This window comes from Erinaceus europaeus, chromosome 9, assembly GCF_950295315.1.
Source record: "Erinaceus europaeus chromosome 9, mEriEur2.1, whole genome shotgun sequence".
Classification (NCBI taxonomy): domain Eukaryota; kingdom Metazoa; phylum Chordata; class Mammalia; order Eulipotyphla; family Erinaceidae; genus Erinaceus; species Erinaceus europaeus.
Window position 1 is genome coordinate 66,424,636 of NC_080170.1, and position 17,135 is coordinate 66,441,770.

Genomic DNA, 17,135 nt, shown 5'->3' on the forward strand with positions numbered 1-17,135 from the left:
GAGAGGGGAAAAATTGATTGTATGTCTCAAACTTTTTAAAGCACAGACTGAGTCTTTTTAATACATAGGCTGAGTCTTTGATATGTTGACTCTCTCAAAAGCCTAGACCAGGGCAAACAGAAGCAACCAGTGGCACTGCTATATACAAGATGCTGGGTATTATACAGCAAACTCTAACAAAGGGACTTTTCAAAGTAAATCCAATTACCAAATAATGTGATGATAACAATAACTATCCATTGTCTTCTTGAACCCTAAGACAGCAGGAACCTCACATTTCCACTACAGAGCCTCTATTTCCCCCAGTCCTGGAACCTTAGTGTGGGGCCCACTTTCCTGCATGCTTCTCTCAATTCATATCAAATAATATTACATCTGCCGATCGCAACCTAATCAATGCAACAAGTGCCACCCCAGCATGCTTCACTTCATACTGTGTCCAGAGACTTCAGGTGTGGAATGACAACCCTTCAGCTTCATTACTCAGGTGAGACCTTTCCTTTCATAGTATTCTCTAATTCCATTCCAGGCGTTCCACTCCCCAATAAAATCCCCAAACCTAGATATAGACCAGGTCCCCTGAGATAACGCATATGTCCACATGTGTCCATAAACCAGGGAAAAATATATACCTGAAAGCAGTACACAAAAGTCTGCAGAGAGTACCCCCCCCCATCACTTCATCTTCACTATTCCAGCCTTTAGGTCCATGATTGTTGAACAATTTGTTTGGCTTTGTATGTTAACACTCTTTTCAGCCACCAGGTTCTGGATGCCAGCGTGATGCCGACCAGACTTCCCTGGACTGAAGACCCCACCAATGTGTCCTGGAGCTCCGCTTCCCCAGAGCCCCACCCTACTAGGGAAAGAGAGAGGCAGACTGGGAGTATGGATTGACCAGTCAATACCCATGTTCAGCGGGGAAGCAATTACAGAAGCCAGACCTTCCACCTTCTGCAACCCACAACGACCCTGGGTCCATGCTCCCAGAGGGATAGAGAATGGGAAAGCTATCAGGGGAGGGGATGGGATATGGAGATTGGGTGGTGGGAATTGTGTGAAGTTGTACCCCTTCTATCCTACGGTTTTGTTAATGTCTCCTTTCTTAAATAAATAGATAAATTAAAAAAAAAAAAAGATGCAGACCAATTGCTCAGAGCTCCCTTCTAGTCACACCCGGGCCTCACACAGAGACAAAGCTCTAGCTCCCAGTCTCACCTCAAGGGCTGCAGAACATTCTCCACAGAGTAGGCTCCTTGAGAGCCCCAGCTTCTGCTTCTCCAATATGGTTGTGATTTCTTTTTTTCCAGCCACAAGCCTTGGCATTTTCTAGAGCATCGAACCACTTGTAGGTTGTCCTTGATGGAGGGGGAGAAGGCAGAGCTCTGATTTACAACAAGCATATGCTTCATTCAGGCTTTCATCCACTAGCAAACAGAAATAGCAAAGGAGGGACTGGATGGATCCCAGGCCCCCCCCCCAAGATGTGCTGTTGGTGGGGTATATCACCTATTCTCACTGATCTTTTTCTTTTCTTTCTTTCCTACTTTTTTTTGCCATCAGGGTTATCACCAGGACTTGGTGCCCACATGGCTACATCATTCCCAAGGTAATTTTTTCCCTTTCCCCTTTTTTTTTAGTAGAGGGCGACAGACAGAGAGAGTTGGAGATGGGCAGAGACAGAAACAGAAAGAGAAATATGTAGCACTGCTCCACTACTCATGAAGCCCCCCCCACCTCACCCCCACAGATGGGGACCAGGAGCTTGAACTCTAGTCCTTATGCATGGTAACATCTGTGTTCTACTGGGTGAGTCATCTCCTGGACCTGACAACTGAGGATTCTTAATGTGTTTTCTATTACATCATTAAAATTGTAACAACAGGCTGAGAAGATACCATGGCACATTTGAGCACAGGGCTCACACACCTGAAGCCTGAAAGGCTGCAGGTTCAATCCCCGGTACTATATTATGTCAGAGCTAAGCAGCACTTGGTCTTTCCCTCTTTTTCATAGCAAATACATAAACAGATCTTAAGAGTGCTTTTTAAAAAAACACTCTACATGCTAACATAGATAGTAACCTGTTTCCTTTTTGTTGTTTCAGGGGTTTCACTGCACTGACTTTTTCAGCAGTGGGAGAGAGAGAGAGACAACAATGAAGCTTCCTCCAGTGCAGTAGTAACCAGGCTCAAACCTGGGTCCAAACTTGGCAAAGCAACATATTATCCAAGGAAGATATTTTTTTTGTTATGAGAATTAAGACATTTTATTAGTAATTTATATATAATTTCTTAGGGTAGAAATTTAGTAGATTAAAGGAAGAATTCACTTCTAACTTAACAAGATGCTTTTCCAGGAGAAGAACCTGAACTTGTTTTTTTTTTTTTTTTTTGCTTGACATCTTAGATAATTCTTTTTTTTTTTTTTTAATTTTTTATTTAAGAAAGGATTAGTGAACAAAAACATAAGGTAGGAGGGGTACAACTCCACACAATTCCCACCAAGGAAGATATTTTGTCAACTCTTGTTTTATATTTAAAAAAATCTCTGCTATCTGACTCTACTGAACACAGATACACACACCTACTCCTGGGTGCCATCTGTCACAGTGTCACATGTCACTCAGGCTCTGGAAAACCCCTCTATACCCTTATGGGAGAAGGAAACTAAAGGAGGAAATTCAACTGAGTATTACTATTATTATGAAATAATGTTCTATGGAAATATTTTCAAAGTAAATTTTCACTTTTGCTATTTTCTTTTCTATTTGTAAGATTTTAGGAATCTAGTTCCACAGCTCTATATGTGTTTAAGTTCCAACACATCCACCACCAAAGTTCCAGGGCCACCACACCAGAAACCCCCCCACAACCTGACTTTTCCTCTTTCTTCCCACCAATAATCACAACAGTTTACATAGACTCTTAAGAGTTAATTTTGCTATTATATTTTTGCAATCTCATTTATCTTCATTATCCCTATCTTATGAATGAATGGACCCTTACACTTCTTTATTTATTCCACTGAACATAATCACCTAAAATTCTATCCCTTTTATTGCAAAAGGCACATCACCTTTTTAGTAACTGGGTAGCTTTATTAAGAGAAACTTCTAAAAATATTTTATTTGCTTTATTTTAATTAGAACAAGATACAGAAAGATAGATGGATGGATGTGTATGTGGGGGGGTGGAGGGAGCTCTGGCTAAAGGTGATACGAGGGACTGAACCTAGGACTTTGTAGTCACAGGCACGAAAGTCTTTTTGCAGAAACATATTACCCCCTCACACGACCCATTAATAGAATTTTTGTTGAAGAAACACTGGCTTACAATATCATGCAAGTGGCAGGTGCACAGCTGCATTATATGATGTCTGAACACAATACCCAATGTCTAGATTCCATCCAATCCCAAAGGATACACTTTCTTTTCCCCTCTCTCCATTCAGCCTTTCCCTCTGGAGACTGTCAATCTGTTCTCTGTATCTAAGAGTTTGTTTTTATTTGGCTTTGTTTGGTTTGATCTTTTGCTTTGATTCCTTATCACCCATGTCTGATCATCTGACACTTTCCATCTGTCGGGATCCTAAGCACAGTCCCTCCAGGCTCCTTCTTGGTACCATAAACACCAAGGTATTGTCCTTCTTATGACTGAGTGGCTTTGACCCACTGATTCCTGCATGATTCTCAAAGGCTGCAGGGACTCCTGGACAACATATTGGGTTGTCAGAAAAGTCATGACATAAGTTTTTTTTATTGTTTTTTATATTTATTTATTTATTTATTTTCCCTTTTGTTGCCCTTGTCTTTTTGCTGTTGTATGTTGCAGTTATTATTGTTGTTGTTATTGATGTCGTCATTGTTGGATAGGACAGAGAGAAAGGAAGAGAGGAGGGGAAGACAGAGAGGGAGAGAAAGATAGACACCTGCAGACCTGCTTCACCACTTACGAAGTGACTTCCCTGCGGGTGGGGAGCAGGGGGCTCAAACTGGGATCCTTACGACAGTTCTTGCACTTTGCACCACCTGCACTTAACCAACTGCACAACTGCCTGACTCCCATGACATATTTTTTTATGTAAAAATGTGTCATGACTTTTACGACAACCCAACAGAACAATCACCAGTCAGTCTTAATTCCACCTCAGACTACCATCCCTCTACTCAAAGACAATTTGTTGTCCATTACTGGAGCAGTCTTTGAGAACAATCCAATGCATACATGAAAAAGCTGGGTTGTTGGGGCTTTGTTTGTTGTTTGTTTGTTTGATTTGCCTCCCATCACCAGGGCTTGGTGTCAGCACCAAGAATCTACCACATCTGGTAGCTTTTTTTTTCTTTTCATTTGATAGGACAGAGAGAAATTGAGAGGGGAAGGGAAGATAGCAAGAAGGAGAGAAAGATAGACACCTGTACACTTGCTTCACTGCTCACGAAGTGACACCTCCCCACCCCCCCACCCCACCCCCACAGGTAGAAAGCGGGAGCTCAAACATGGATCTTTGTGTGTGTCCACTGTACTTTGTATTATGTGTGCTATGGTGACCTGGCCCCACAGTTAACGACCTTTTTTTTTTAATTGAAAATATGGGGCCAGGCACTAGAAATTACCAGGAGCATTACCATGAGCAAGGACCTGGGTTCAAATCCCCAGTCCCCATCTATGGGGGAAGCTTCACAAGCTGTGAGGCAGTGCTATAGGTGTCTCTCTTTCTTTCTTTTTCTCTGTCTCCCCTCTCCATCCCATCAAAATTGAAAAACAGTAAGTCCATATTTAAAAAATTAAAATTGAAAACACTCCAGTATCAGAGAACTATACTTTGTACCTTGGGTTTTCTGCTCTGCATGTTAGGGTGGTTATGTTCTGACAGAGGTAATGACCTCATTCCTCCCTTCATTCTCTCTGAGCTGGCACAATATGGTACCCTGTGCTTAGGCAGGGTACTGAGTGACTGCCATAAGCTGACAATTTCTTTCTTTCTTTTTTAATCTCATAATTAAGGGATTAATGGTTTACAGTTGACAGTAAAATACAATAGTTTGTACATGCATAAATTTCCCAGTTTTCCACATAACAATTCAACTACCACTAGGTCCTCCTCTGCCATCATGATCCAAAACTTGAACCCTCCCCCCCCACCCCAGAGTCTTTTACTTTGGTGAAATACACAGACTTCAGTCCAAGTTCTGATAAGCTGCCAATTTCTAGAAACCTAATTGTGCACAGCGGCCACACAGAGTAACACAAGTGTCTCCAAGCTTAACATCTTGGAGATCCCGAGTAAAGCTTGGGAGTGGGAGTCTCTCCAGTAGGAGAAAACATCCAAATGTCTCCAAATGTCAGCCACAAATGCTGACCTTTGGTACACAGGATTACCTCACCATACCAGAAAAACTTGCACTAGCCACCCCCCAGCCCATGTTTATGGGAATGTTTACAAACACCAGCTCTTGGAATGCACTCACTATCACCCATCACATTACCATAGGAAAGGAGAGCTGGGGCCAGATGTCTTCAAATGACATTTCTAAAGACTGGGGAGTGAAGGAGGCAGAGGTCAATCCTGCTAGGTGATAAAGTCCCCCAAAGGAGAAAAACTCTCCCTGGAAGGAGCCTCCTCACCTCAGGTGGCTGGTGAGATCCAACCACACCAACAACCTTACAGGCCCAAGTATGTGAAAGCCATGGAGTTACTTCCTCACTTAACAGATCTACAAACTGGGTGATCTTGGAAGTTATTTGTTTAATCATTAAACAGATAATAACCATCAGCCCACACAGTCAGCAGGAAGAATTGTAGCCATCTAGGAAAAGTGCTTACCACATCATGGGTGTGTAAGTGCGCAGTTGTTAGTAGCAATTAAAGTCTCCATCTTGCACTCCCCTGATTTACCACTTTCTTTCTTGGCAGTCTCTTTAGCTCCTGCTCAATGATAAAGAATGTTCTCCTGTGCTGTGTGTTGCTGAGCTAGATGCCACTCACAGAGGGAGGGAGAGGAACAAATCTGAGGGAAACACCAAGTCCCACAGGAAAAGATTTGGAGGCTGCCCCACAGAGGGTACTGGGCAATACAGCTCAGATTTTGTGGGGCATAGGCCACTCAGGCCTGGTGCTTGTGCTCTGATAATTCCTCAGCCATGGGACTCAACCCCTTTTCCTTCTCTCAGTGACCTACTGTTCCTTTTCCTTTCCTGTAAAAATCCCAGGCCATAGGCCAAGAAGAAAATGACTTCTTTTTTGAAACACAAATCTACCATCTTCTCAGTCACTAGAACCTGACAATAAACTCATGTTTGGGCCAGGGAGAGCACATAATAGTTATGCAAAGGACTTTCATCCCTGAGGTTCTGTACTCTCAAATTCAGTCCCCCATACTACCATAAGCCAGGGCTGAGCAGTGTTAACATAAATAGCTCTGTTAACATAAATAAATTCGTTTTCCTTGCAGCAACCCTCACCTTTTTGTAAAGTGACATTTTGAGTGATGAGCACCAAACCTTGGCACTTGGTAACAAGCTCTCAGGCTTGGGGGTTTGAGTTCCCCTTTTCTGTTTCATGACCAGAAATTTTAAAAAACAAAAACAAGCAAACGAAACGTGAAGCCAATCTTATTTTTTAGGGAGCCAGGGAATTTAGCCTATGAGGGTGTCTGGAGAGTTAAGAGCTAGGAAATGGTTTGGGATGGATTCTTCCAATGGAGGGCATTTCCTGAGATGATGGACATCTGTCCACCTCAGAATGAGAGATATCGGTCTGCTGTACTTCTCCCTGGTGAGAATATCGCTACAATAGCTCCCAAACTCCTATTTCAGAAAAGGCATGGGTAGTGGATCAGTCCATAGAACTAGAGGAAAACAACCAAGTTGAAAAAAGACTGAATTTTCTTTCTCCCTTCAAAGCACTTAGTAAGTACTTAAAAACAAAACAAACAACAACAAAAACCCACTTCCTGGTATATTCAACTTTCTGGGAGGGATGGACATTGGTAGGTTAACAGGTGAAGTAGGTGATCAGTGGGAGAATTCACCTGAGCTTCAAGACATTGCTTTAAGAGACACATGTGGGTGACTAGAAGGTGGCTCAGATGAGTAAAGCACAGGACTTGCATGCCTCAGGCCCTGGGTTTGATCCTCAGCAGTTCATATGCCAGGATGATATCCTGGTTATCTCAATCTTATAAATTAAAGATGTAAATCTTTTTTTTTTTGCCTCCAGGGTTATTGCTGGGGCTCAGTGCCTGCACCATGAATCCACTGCTCCTGGAGACGGTTTTTTTCCCTTTTGTTGCCCTTGTTGTTTTATTGTTGTTGTGGTTATTATTGTTGTTGTTATTGATGCCATTGCTATTGGATAGGACAGAGAGAAATGAAGAGAGGAGGGGAAGACAGAGAGGAGAGAGAGATAGATGAGATAGACACCTGCAGACCTGCTTCACCACCTGTGAAGCAGCTCCCCTGCAGGTGGGGAGCCAGGGACTCGAACTGGAATCCTTGTGCCCATGCTTGCGCTTCTCTCCATGTGCGCTTAAACCGCTGTGCTACCACCCAACCCCTGATGTAAATCTTTTAAAGGACACATGTGGACCTGCACATAATTTATTTAGAAAGCTGAGTTGGCTGGTTTACGGAGGATGTGCTGACAACAGGGTACTGAACTGAGTGTACTATGGTAGGGAAGGGGAACTGTGGTTTCTAGTGGAAGTAATATGCCACTAAAGAAGACCTTCTAAGCTGCTTATTTTTTTTTTCAACATTTTGTTTTTATTTTTTTCCAGAGCACTGCTTAGCTTTTGTTTATGGTGGTGGTAAGGGTTGAACCTAGAACCTAAGAGCCTTAGGCATGAAAGTCCTTTTGTAAAACTAGTATACTATCTCCCTAGCCCCTGAGATATTTAATTATTTTTTTAAAAAACAGGACAACAGAAAACTGTTGCTGAGTAAATATTGATTTTATATCAACTTAAGAAGAGAACAGAACAGAAAAAACCCATGTCTGGCTGGGAGTATGGATCATCCTGCCAATGCCCATGTCCAGTGGAGAAGCAATTACAGAATCCAGAACTTCTATACTCCAAAAAGAATTTGGTCTACATTCCCAGAGGGGGAGAAATGTTAGGGGAAGATGACTACAGAGCTCTGAAACCCAATTCCATCAGAACCCAGAGACAGAAGAGGAAAATAGGAAAGATATCCGGAAGTAGTAATAGGTGTAGGTGTACTTAGAAAGGAAGAGAACTTAGCATCATAGAAAAAATGTACAAATACATATAGTTATAGAAATAATAGCCAACCCATATCTCTGACCTTGGGAGAACCACTGCAGTTTCCAGTGGAGGGAATGGGGACACAGACGTCTGATAGTGGGAATTTGTGTGGACTTATACTTCCATAATTTTATAATTCTGTATATCTTCCCTGCCTTCTTTCTCTCTCTCTCTCTCTCTCTCTCTCTCTCTCTCACACACACACACACACACACACACACACACACACACACACTCCAGTTAGGAACAACTAGGAGAATTAACCTTGAGCCTAAAGGCACTTAAACCTGTTTAGTTCAATTGAGTCTAGTTGTTTTAATAAATTAATTCATTAGATAATTTACCAGTTTGCTACCAGGATTATCACTGGGGCTTCATGCTTACAAGGCCCTATCATTTATGATGATGACTATTTTTACCTTTTTTTTTTCTTTTTGATAGATGGTGAGAGACAGATATAGAGACAGTGAAGGTGAGCGACAGAGGGGAAGAGAGACACCTGCAGCATTACTCTACCTCTCATGGTGGGGACCAGGGACTTGAACTTGGTATGATAATGTACATGTTCTATTGGATGTGCCACCACCTGGCCCTAATTTATTTATTTATTTATCTATTTATTTATACAGAGCAAGAAATAGAGACAGAGAAAAACAGACCATCACTCTGGTTTATGCAATACTGGGGGCTGAACTTGCAACCTCATGATTTCAAGTTCAACACTCCAGCCAGTGCACCATCTCCTGGGCCGCTTGTGCTTAGTCTATGTAAACAGGAGGAATTCTCTCCCCCCTAGAGTGCCCGGCAAGTTTGTGTTATTGTTCACAGAGCAGTGATTTCCAGCAACTCCTTGGAGGCTCTCTGCCAAACTCAGCCTCCAGGAGAGACTCTAGACTGAATATATGAAGTGATTTTAAACATGTCTCCCTACATTTTCCAAAGATCTGGCCAAAAGCATTTATTCTCAAAGACGTCATCTCTATTGAGAATGATTCCCCCCTCTATTCATCCTTTGGATTACTGGACAGCACTGAACATGCAAGATGGTGACATGCAAAACTATAAACTGAAAACTGAACCAGGGAGGTTGCACAGCAATGCACGCATGAGTGAGGACCTGGACTCAATTTTCTACACCACATTAAAAAAACAAAAATACAATAAAAATGTCAAATACAGTTTCTCTAAATACTGGGCAAAGAAAGAAAATTTACTCAGTAAGTCTAGGGACCTGATTTTGGAAAAATATCTCTGATTTTTTTTCACATTGAAATTTCACTCAGCTTTTGAAAGACTAATCCAGGAGAGAGAGAGCCTACCAGGTCAGATGGGTGCCTTGCCATGCATGTGTCTCCAGGTTTGAATTCTGGTACCACATGGGAGGTGCCATGGCACTGGAGGAAGCTCTAATGCTATGCAGCTTTTTCCTTTGTTAATCTCTTTCTCTCACTTGTGTGTTTGTGAGAAAAGTAAAATCATACTTGCACAAGGTCCCAGCTCTGGTTAGAAAAAAGATGTTTTCTCATTTACTTATTAATGAGAGAGAGAGAGAGAGAGAGAGAGAGAGAGAAAGATGGAACCTTATGGTTGCAAGTCTAGTACTCTACCCATAACACTCTCTCCTGAGCTGCTCACAAGGCGAGCCTGGTGCACACTAAATTTTGAGACCCACTGACAATGGGAGAGACAGACTTATAAGGAGCAGATCCCCAAGCAGGCAGATACCCAAACAGTGATAGGATATGTAAGAGGCCCTGGGTTCAAGCTAGAGTGATGCTCTGGTTCTCTCTTATTAATAAGCAAATGGGTACATCTTTTTCTTTACTTTTTAATTATCTTTACTTAGTGGATAGAGACAGCCAGAAATCAAGAGGGAAAGGGGTGATGAAAAGGGAGAGAGACTGAGAATAACTGCAACACAGCTTCACCAGTCATAAAGCTTTCCCCTGCAGGTGGGGACCGGGAGCTCAAACCCACGTACTCATGCATTGTAATATGTGTGTTCAACGAGGTATGTCACCACCTGGTCCCATACAACTTTTTTCTAACCAGAGTTGGGGTCTTGTGAATATGTGATTTTACCCTTCTGATAAAAATGATAGTGAGAGGGTGAGAGTATTTCTTTCTTCTTAGTAAATGAAGAAATATATCTTTAAAAAAATACAGAATTGCTCCCAGAGGGTTAGAGAATGGGAAAGCTACCATGGGAGGGGGTGGGTTATGGGGATTGGTTGTTGGGAATTGTGTGGAGTTGTACCCCTCCTACCTTATGCTTTTGTTCACTAATCCTTTCTTAAATAAAAAATTAAAAATTAAAAAAAAAGAAAACAAAAAAAAAAACAGAATTATGGCAGGGGGAGATAGCATAATAGTTATGCAAAACAAGACTCTCATACCTGAGGCTCCAAAGTCCCAGGTTCAATCCCCTGCACCACCATAAGCCAGAGCTCTGGTAAAAAAAAAAAAAAAAAAAAAAAAAGAAAGAAAAAAAGAAAGAAAGAAATAGCAGTAGAGCCTTCATGGTGGCACACTGCTTGAATGCAAATGTTATCACATGAAAGGACTCAGGTTCAAGTATCCAGTCCCTATCTGCAGTGGGGAAAGCTTCAAGAGTGGTGAAGCAGTGTTGCAGGTGTCTCTCTCGCTCTCTATCTCCCCCTTCCTTCTCAATTTCTCTCTATTTTTGTCAAAAAAGGAAGAAAAAAAAGAGAAGAAAAAAAGAGAAAAAGAAAGGGAGGAAGGAAACAAAGGAAGGAAGGAAGGAAGGAAGGAAGGAAGAAAAACAAAGAAAGAAAGGAAGAAAGAAAGAAAGAAAGAAAGAAAGGAAGGAAGGAAGGAAGGAAGGAAGGAAGAGAGAGAGAAAGAGAAAGAGAGAAGACTGAGCCACAGGGATTCATTGTGTAGGCATAGAGCCCCACAGATAGCCCTGATAGCAATAAAATAAAATAAAATTTAAAAAGATCATATGAGTCAAGTGTTACACAGGAGTATTTTAAAAATATTTAATTTGAGGAGCTGGGCAGTGGCTCAGCGGATTAAGTATACATGGCGGATCCAATAAGGATCCCAGTTTGAGCCCCCAGCTCCCCACCTGCAGGTGGGTTGCTACACAGGTGGTGAAGCAGGTCTGCAGGTGTCCATCTTTCTCTCTCCCTCTGTCTTCCCCTCCTCTCTTGATTTCTCTCTGTCCTATCCAACAACAACAGCAATAATTACATTAATAATGATAACAACAATGACGATAAACAAGGGGGGAAATGAATAAAGTTTTTAAAGGCTGTGTATTTGATATGCGGACCCTCTCAAAAACCTAGACCAAGTAGACCAGAAGCAACCAATGGCACAGTTATATACAAGATACTGGGTACTATACAGCAAACCCTAACAAAAGGACTTTTCAAAGTTAACCCAATTACCAAATAATGTGATGATAACATTAACTATCCATTGTCTTTTTGAACCCTAAGACAGCAGGAACCTCACATCTCCACTATAGAGCCTATATTTCCCCCAGTCCTGGAACCTTAGGGTGGGGCCCACTTTCCTGCATGCCTCTCCCAATCCATATCAAAAAATATTGCATCTGCTGATCGCAACCTAATCAACACAACGATTGCCACCTCAACATGCTTCAGCTCAGACTATGTCCAGAGACTTCATGTGTGGAATGACAACCCTTCAGCTTCATTACTCGGGTGAGACCTTTCCTTTCGTAGTATTCTCTAATTCCATCCTAGGTGGTTCACTTTCTAACAAAGTCCCAAAACCTAGATATAGACCAGGTTCTGTGAAAGAGAGCATATGTTCACACGTATCCATAAACTAGTGCAAAATATATACCTGAAAGCAGAAGTACACTAGAGTTTGCAGTGAGTACCCCCCTAACACTTCCTCTCCACTATTTCAACCTTTGGGTCCATGATTGCTCAACAATTTATTTTACTTTGTATGTTAACTCTCTTTTCAGCCACCAGCTGCCAGATGCCATCAGGATGCCGGCCAGGCTTCCCTGGACTGAAGACCCCACCAGTGTGTCCTGGAGCTTTGCTTCCCCAGAGACCCACCCTACTAGGGAAAGAGAGAGGCAGACTGGGAGTATGGACCAACCAGTCAACGCCCATGTTCAGCGGGGAAGCAATTACAGAAGCCAGACCTTCTACCTTCTGCAACCCACAGTGACCCTGGGTCCATGCTCCCAGAGGGATAGAGAATGGGAAAGCTATCAGGGGAGGGGATGGGATATGGAGATTGGGTGGTAGGAATTGTGTGGAGTTGTACCCCTCCTACCCTATGGTTTTGTTAATTTATCCTTTCTTAAATAAAAAATAAATTTAAAATATTTTTAAATAACATAAAAATATTTAATTTGTTTATTTTAAAGAGAGAGAGAGAAATACAGAGAGAAAGACTGCTCAACTCTAGTTTATAGTGGTGCTGGGCTAGGGGTTGAACCAGAGACTTGGAAGCATGAGAGTCTTTTGCATAACCACTATGCTGTTTTCCCAGCCCCACAGAAATCTTTATACACAATAAGCACATATGGGAGCACTTTGTGAGCAGTGGAGCAGTGTTTCAGTCTCTCTCTCCCTCTCCCTCTCCCTCTTCCTCCCCCTCCCCCTCTCCCTCCTCCTCTTCCTCTCCCCCTCCCTCCCCCCCCCCCGTGTGTGTGTGTGTGTGTGTGTGTGTGTGTGTGTGTGTGTGTGTGTGTGTGTGTGTGTTCCTCTATCTAGAGAAAAGAAAAGAAGAAAAAAATGGCTGCTGGCAATGATGGAATCAGTAGAGTCTCTCAGGTACTGAATTCTAGCAATAGCCAGGTGGCAATAAAGAAACAAACACAAGCTTTCCTGAGACAAATGGAATCCCAGTGTTTTTGTTTGTTTGTTTGTTTTAAGTAGTAAGTCATAATATGTACAAATGCATCCTTGGGGTAGGGGTGTGGTGGAACCATAAGATGTCCAGAAGTTCTAGCAATTGTTTTTTTTTATTTATTATTTATTTATTTATTTATTCCTATTTGTTGCTCTTGTTGCTTTATTGTTGTAATTATTATTGTTGCCATCGTTGTTGGATATGACAGAGAGAAATGAAGAGAGGAGGGGAAGACAGAGAGGAGGAGAGAAAGATAGACACCTGTAGACCTACTTCACCGCTTGTGAAGTGACTCCCCTGCAGGTGGGTAGCCGGGGGCTCGAACCAGGATACTTCCTCTGGTCCTTCTACTTTGCACCACTTGCTGTTAAACCACTGTGCTACCTCCCCCCCTCCCCGTCCCCCGGACTCCCAGGCTGAGTTCTCTACAATACACAACACAGAATGATTCTGTCCTTGTTTCTGTGAGGAACTGGACTGGATGCTCATTGTGGAATGATTTCAATAGAGCTACAGGGCTAACTTTATCTCCACATGAGTAAATTTGACTTATTATCTAATTACACGTTATTAAAGCTAACATTTGACCAGTGCTGACAAGCAGAGTTTGGGATAAGTATAAGACCTGATTTTCCTGAACTCATAAACCTTGGAGGTTATTAATAACTACTTGTTTCACACACTTCCACTAACAGGCATTTTCTACCTGAATATGAAACACACACACACGCACACGCACACACACACACAGCTTAACCAGAACACAGTTCAGCTCTAGCTACTGATAATGGGTACTGAATCTGGAATCATTCCCATGGGACCTCTTGAGGCTTACATTTAAATGACAGACCCAGATGAGTGTAAACCAGGCCCATTTGCCACATGGGTCCACTGTGTATGTCCTGATTTAATCTCCACACCAGTGGTTAATTTTAAAAACCACATCATCTGCCACATTGAAATAATGTTTTCTTGTTTTCTTTTTTTGCCATCAGGGTTACTGTTGGGGCTCAGTGCCTGCATGACTCCTCCATTTTTTGTTGGTAGAAGATGAGAAGCAGAGAAGGAGAGACATGTACAGCACTGCTCCACTGCTTATGAAGCATCCCCTCTGCAGGTGGGGACCAGGGACATGAACCTGAGTTCACATGCTTGACAACATATGAGTTCTACTGAGTGACTGAACCAAGAACTTTGGAGCCCCAGGCATGAAAGTCTCTTTGCATAACCATTATGCTATCTACTCCTTGAAATAACTATCTTAATTAGCTATATTGAGTTGCTTATGTTGTGTGACTTGTATTATATATTCAGCTTTATAGTAGTTTTACAAGCATTCTTTTTTAAAATTTTATTTTATTAGTGATTTAATAATGATCAACAAGATTGTGGGATAATAGGGGTACAATTCCATACAATTCCCACGACCGAAGTTCCATATCCCATCCCCTCCACTGGAAGGTTCCCTATTTTTTATCCCTCTGGGAGTATGGACCAAAGATCTTTATGGGGTACAAAGGTGGGAGGTCTGGCTTCATAGTACAGGAATTCTAAGCACTGAAGCAACTGCCTAGTTTCATGGCTGTATATATTTTAGTAATGTTCAAATAACTGATCATCTCAGGACTTGGGGTGAGGGGGTGAAATTTTACAAAAGAGGTCCAGATATTAATCAGCTCTGGGTGATCTAATTCAGACACCCCTGAGAGCAGAGAGCCAAAGCTCTTCTACATGCCTGGCTCACTCCACAGAGTCGATATCACACTTGTCCACCAAGGGTGTTTCCCTCTAGCCTTCTGGATGCTCCACTCACTTTCTAGTGCCCACTGCCACCCCCATCTCCACCCCACTGCACTCCCAGTGGTGGGAGGAGCCACTACTCTCAGGGGGTGTGAGGCAGAGAGCACTGCCTTTGAGTCTGCATCACCTTAGAGTCCATTGCCTGGCTGGGAGTGGAGGGTGGGGTGGGGCAGGAAGGATACCATCTGACAAAAGGAAGTGACAAAGGTTCAGATATCTCAGTCCATTGGCGGTCCTTTCACTTGATTTGGAAGGAAGTGTGTTAAGTCCCCATGATGTACAGAGCAGGTCCCTGCCCTTCATGCTGGATCATATCATAACAGGAATGATCATAGCCTCCCTCATTTAAATGTGTGTTTGAATGTGCCTCACAGTACTCTCCACAGCACAAGACTGTAGCTGAGCAAATTCAGGATCCACTTGTAGGTAAAAGTCTACCTTATTCTTACAGAGGGTAGACTGAAGACCTCTAATAAGTACTGAAAATATTATAAGTCTACCCTGCTCACTCACGGGCACTAGATACTTTGTTTTATATATATAAGCTAAAATGTAACATGCAAGGTAAAAGGATTTTTCAATATAGGACTCCCCCATTATGACTGCTTTAATACTTTTTTGGAACAATTAAGATTAATTTGTTTCCAAATAAAATCAGAGGGGCCTGCTAGTGCCTTAACTTTTGCTTTTTTGCATAAAGCAACATTTTAAACATGTCTGGGGTCTGCACCTTTCAGCTCAAGTGCAACCCAGATTCATTTGTTTGTACAAGATTTTTTTCTAACTAACTCCCCATGAACTTCTTTGCCAGATGCCTCTAGGTCCTAACTCTACCCAAATCACATGAGAACTTAGACCTAAAGCTCTGAAATTCCTTTCAATATTCCTACTTAAGTTCAGATTGGAAATAAGACCCAAAATAATTCTGCCCTTCTTTCAATGGCCTCTTTCTCTCCCAGGTTACAAGGCATGGAGTTCCTAGTGAAAGGGAGGTCAGTAAATGCTTGAGTGGCTGATGTTTACACATGTATCTAGAACAACAAGAGACAGTCTCAGCATTTTGATTGACTCAATCTTAGGAATGTTGGCAACTACTTGGTTGATTGGGATATGGATGTGGAGGAATACTGGGAGCTTAGAGGTAGAAATCCTACAGGCCAGCAAAGGACAAAAGGAAATTGTTGGGGCTTTGTTTTGCTTTTTTTCCAAGGGTATGGGGGTGCCTGTGGACCTAGGAGGGTCAAAATTAGCACCTTAAGTCACACAATAACAACAATAAATGAGGGAAGAGATAAACTTCAGTTTACAAGTTTCCTACAATCATTTTATTTGAATCTGACAGAAGGGGATTAATACTTATGAGAGTGTGAGAGATGGGGAAACTGAAGCCCAATATAGTGAAAAAAGGTATCTCTACACTCAAGATCTAGAAAGTGCATGACCCCAAAGCCCACTGCATGTGCTGATCACAACCTGCTTCTATTACTATATGGGACCCAACCAAGAAACCAACCAAAACTTGGAACACACAGCATTCATCTCTGAGCAGTAGATTCCCAAACACTTCTTTAGGTTCTCCCTAGCACAAAACACAAGGGACAAAGAGGTGAAAGGAGTAAATTGACTTAGAGATAACACCTAATGACCAGGAATCCAACTAAACCCAGGAGTTCTGGAACACTCTAAATCCATTTTAGAAGATCCCGTTCTTCCCTTTTTTTTTTTTTGAAAGTTGCTTCAATAATTGTTAACAACATTATAAAATGTTATATGTGTTATATGTGTCACACACACACACACACACACACACACACACACACACCTCATCAGAACCACCCCCAAAGATTCAGTGTCCATTCACCAAAGAAAATTTTCCTTCTCTTCCAGACCCCATCGGCATTTGATTCATTGAGCACACATGTTACTATGCACAAGGACTGAGGTTCAAGCCCCCCAGTTCCCACCTTTTGGGGGGAGCTTCATGAGCAGTGAAGCAGTGCTGCAAGTGTTTCTCTTTTTCTCTCTCTCTCTCTCTCTCGCTCTACTTTCCTTCTCCTCTCAATTTCTCTTTGTCCTATCAGATAGAAAAATAAAGAGGAGGAAGAAAGAAAAGAAGAAAGGAAAGAAGGAGAAATGGAGGGAGGAAGGAAGGAAGGAAGGAAGGAAAGCAAAAAATAAGAAAGGAAAGGCAAATGAG

At 42.1% G+C, this 17,135-nt stretch overlaps 1 protein-coding gene and 1 long non-coding RNA gene across 4 annotated transcripts in view; both read right to left on the minus strand.

Annotated features, from left to right (window-relative positions):
- Positions 1–17,135, minus strand: part of LOC132540421 (uncharacterized) — a 216,491-nt gene that overhangs the window by 135,748 nt on the left and 63,608 nt on the right. The window lies entirely within an intron of this gene.
- DDR2 (discoidin domain receptor tyrosine kinase 2) overlaps positions 1–17,135 on the minus strand; it is a 158,776-nt gene that overhangs the window by 135,748 nt on the left and 5,893 nt on the right. Inside the window, exon 2 of one of the 3 annotated variants that reach the window (XM_060198096.1) lies at positions 1,219–1,358. The exons of the other annotated variants lie outside the window; for them this stretch is intronic. Within the exon in view, the coding sequence (XP_060054079.1) occupies positions 1,219–1,326 (108 nt within the window). The 5' untranslated portion in view covers positions 1,327–1,358. The remainder of the gene's footprint in view (positions 1–1,218; positions 1,359–17,135) is intronic. 3 annotated transcript variants of the gene reach the window in all.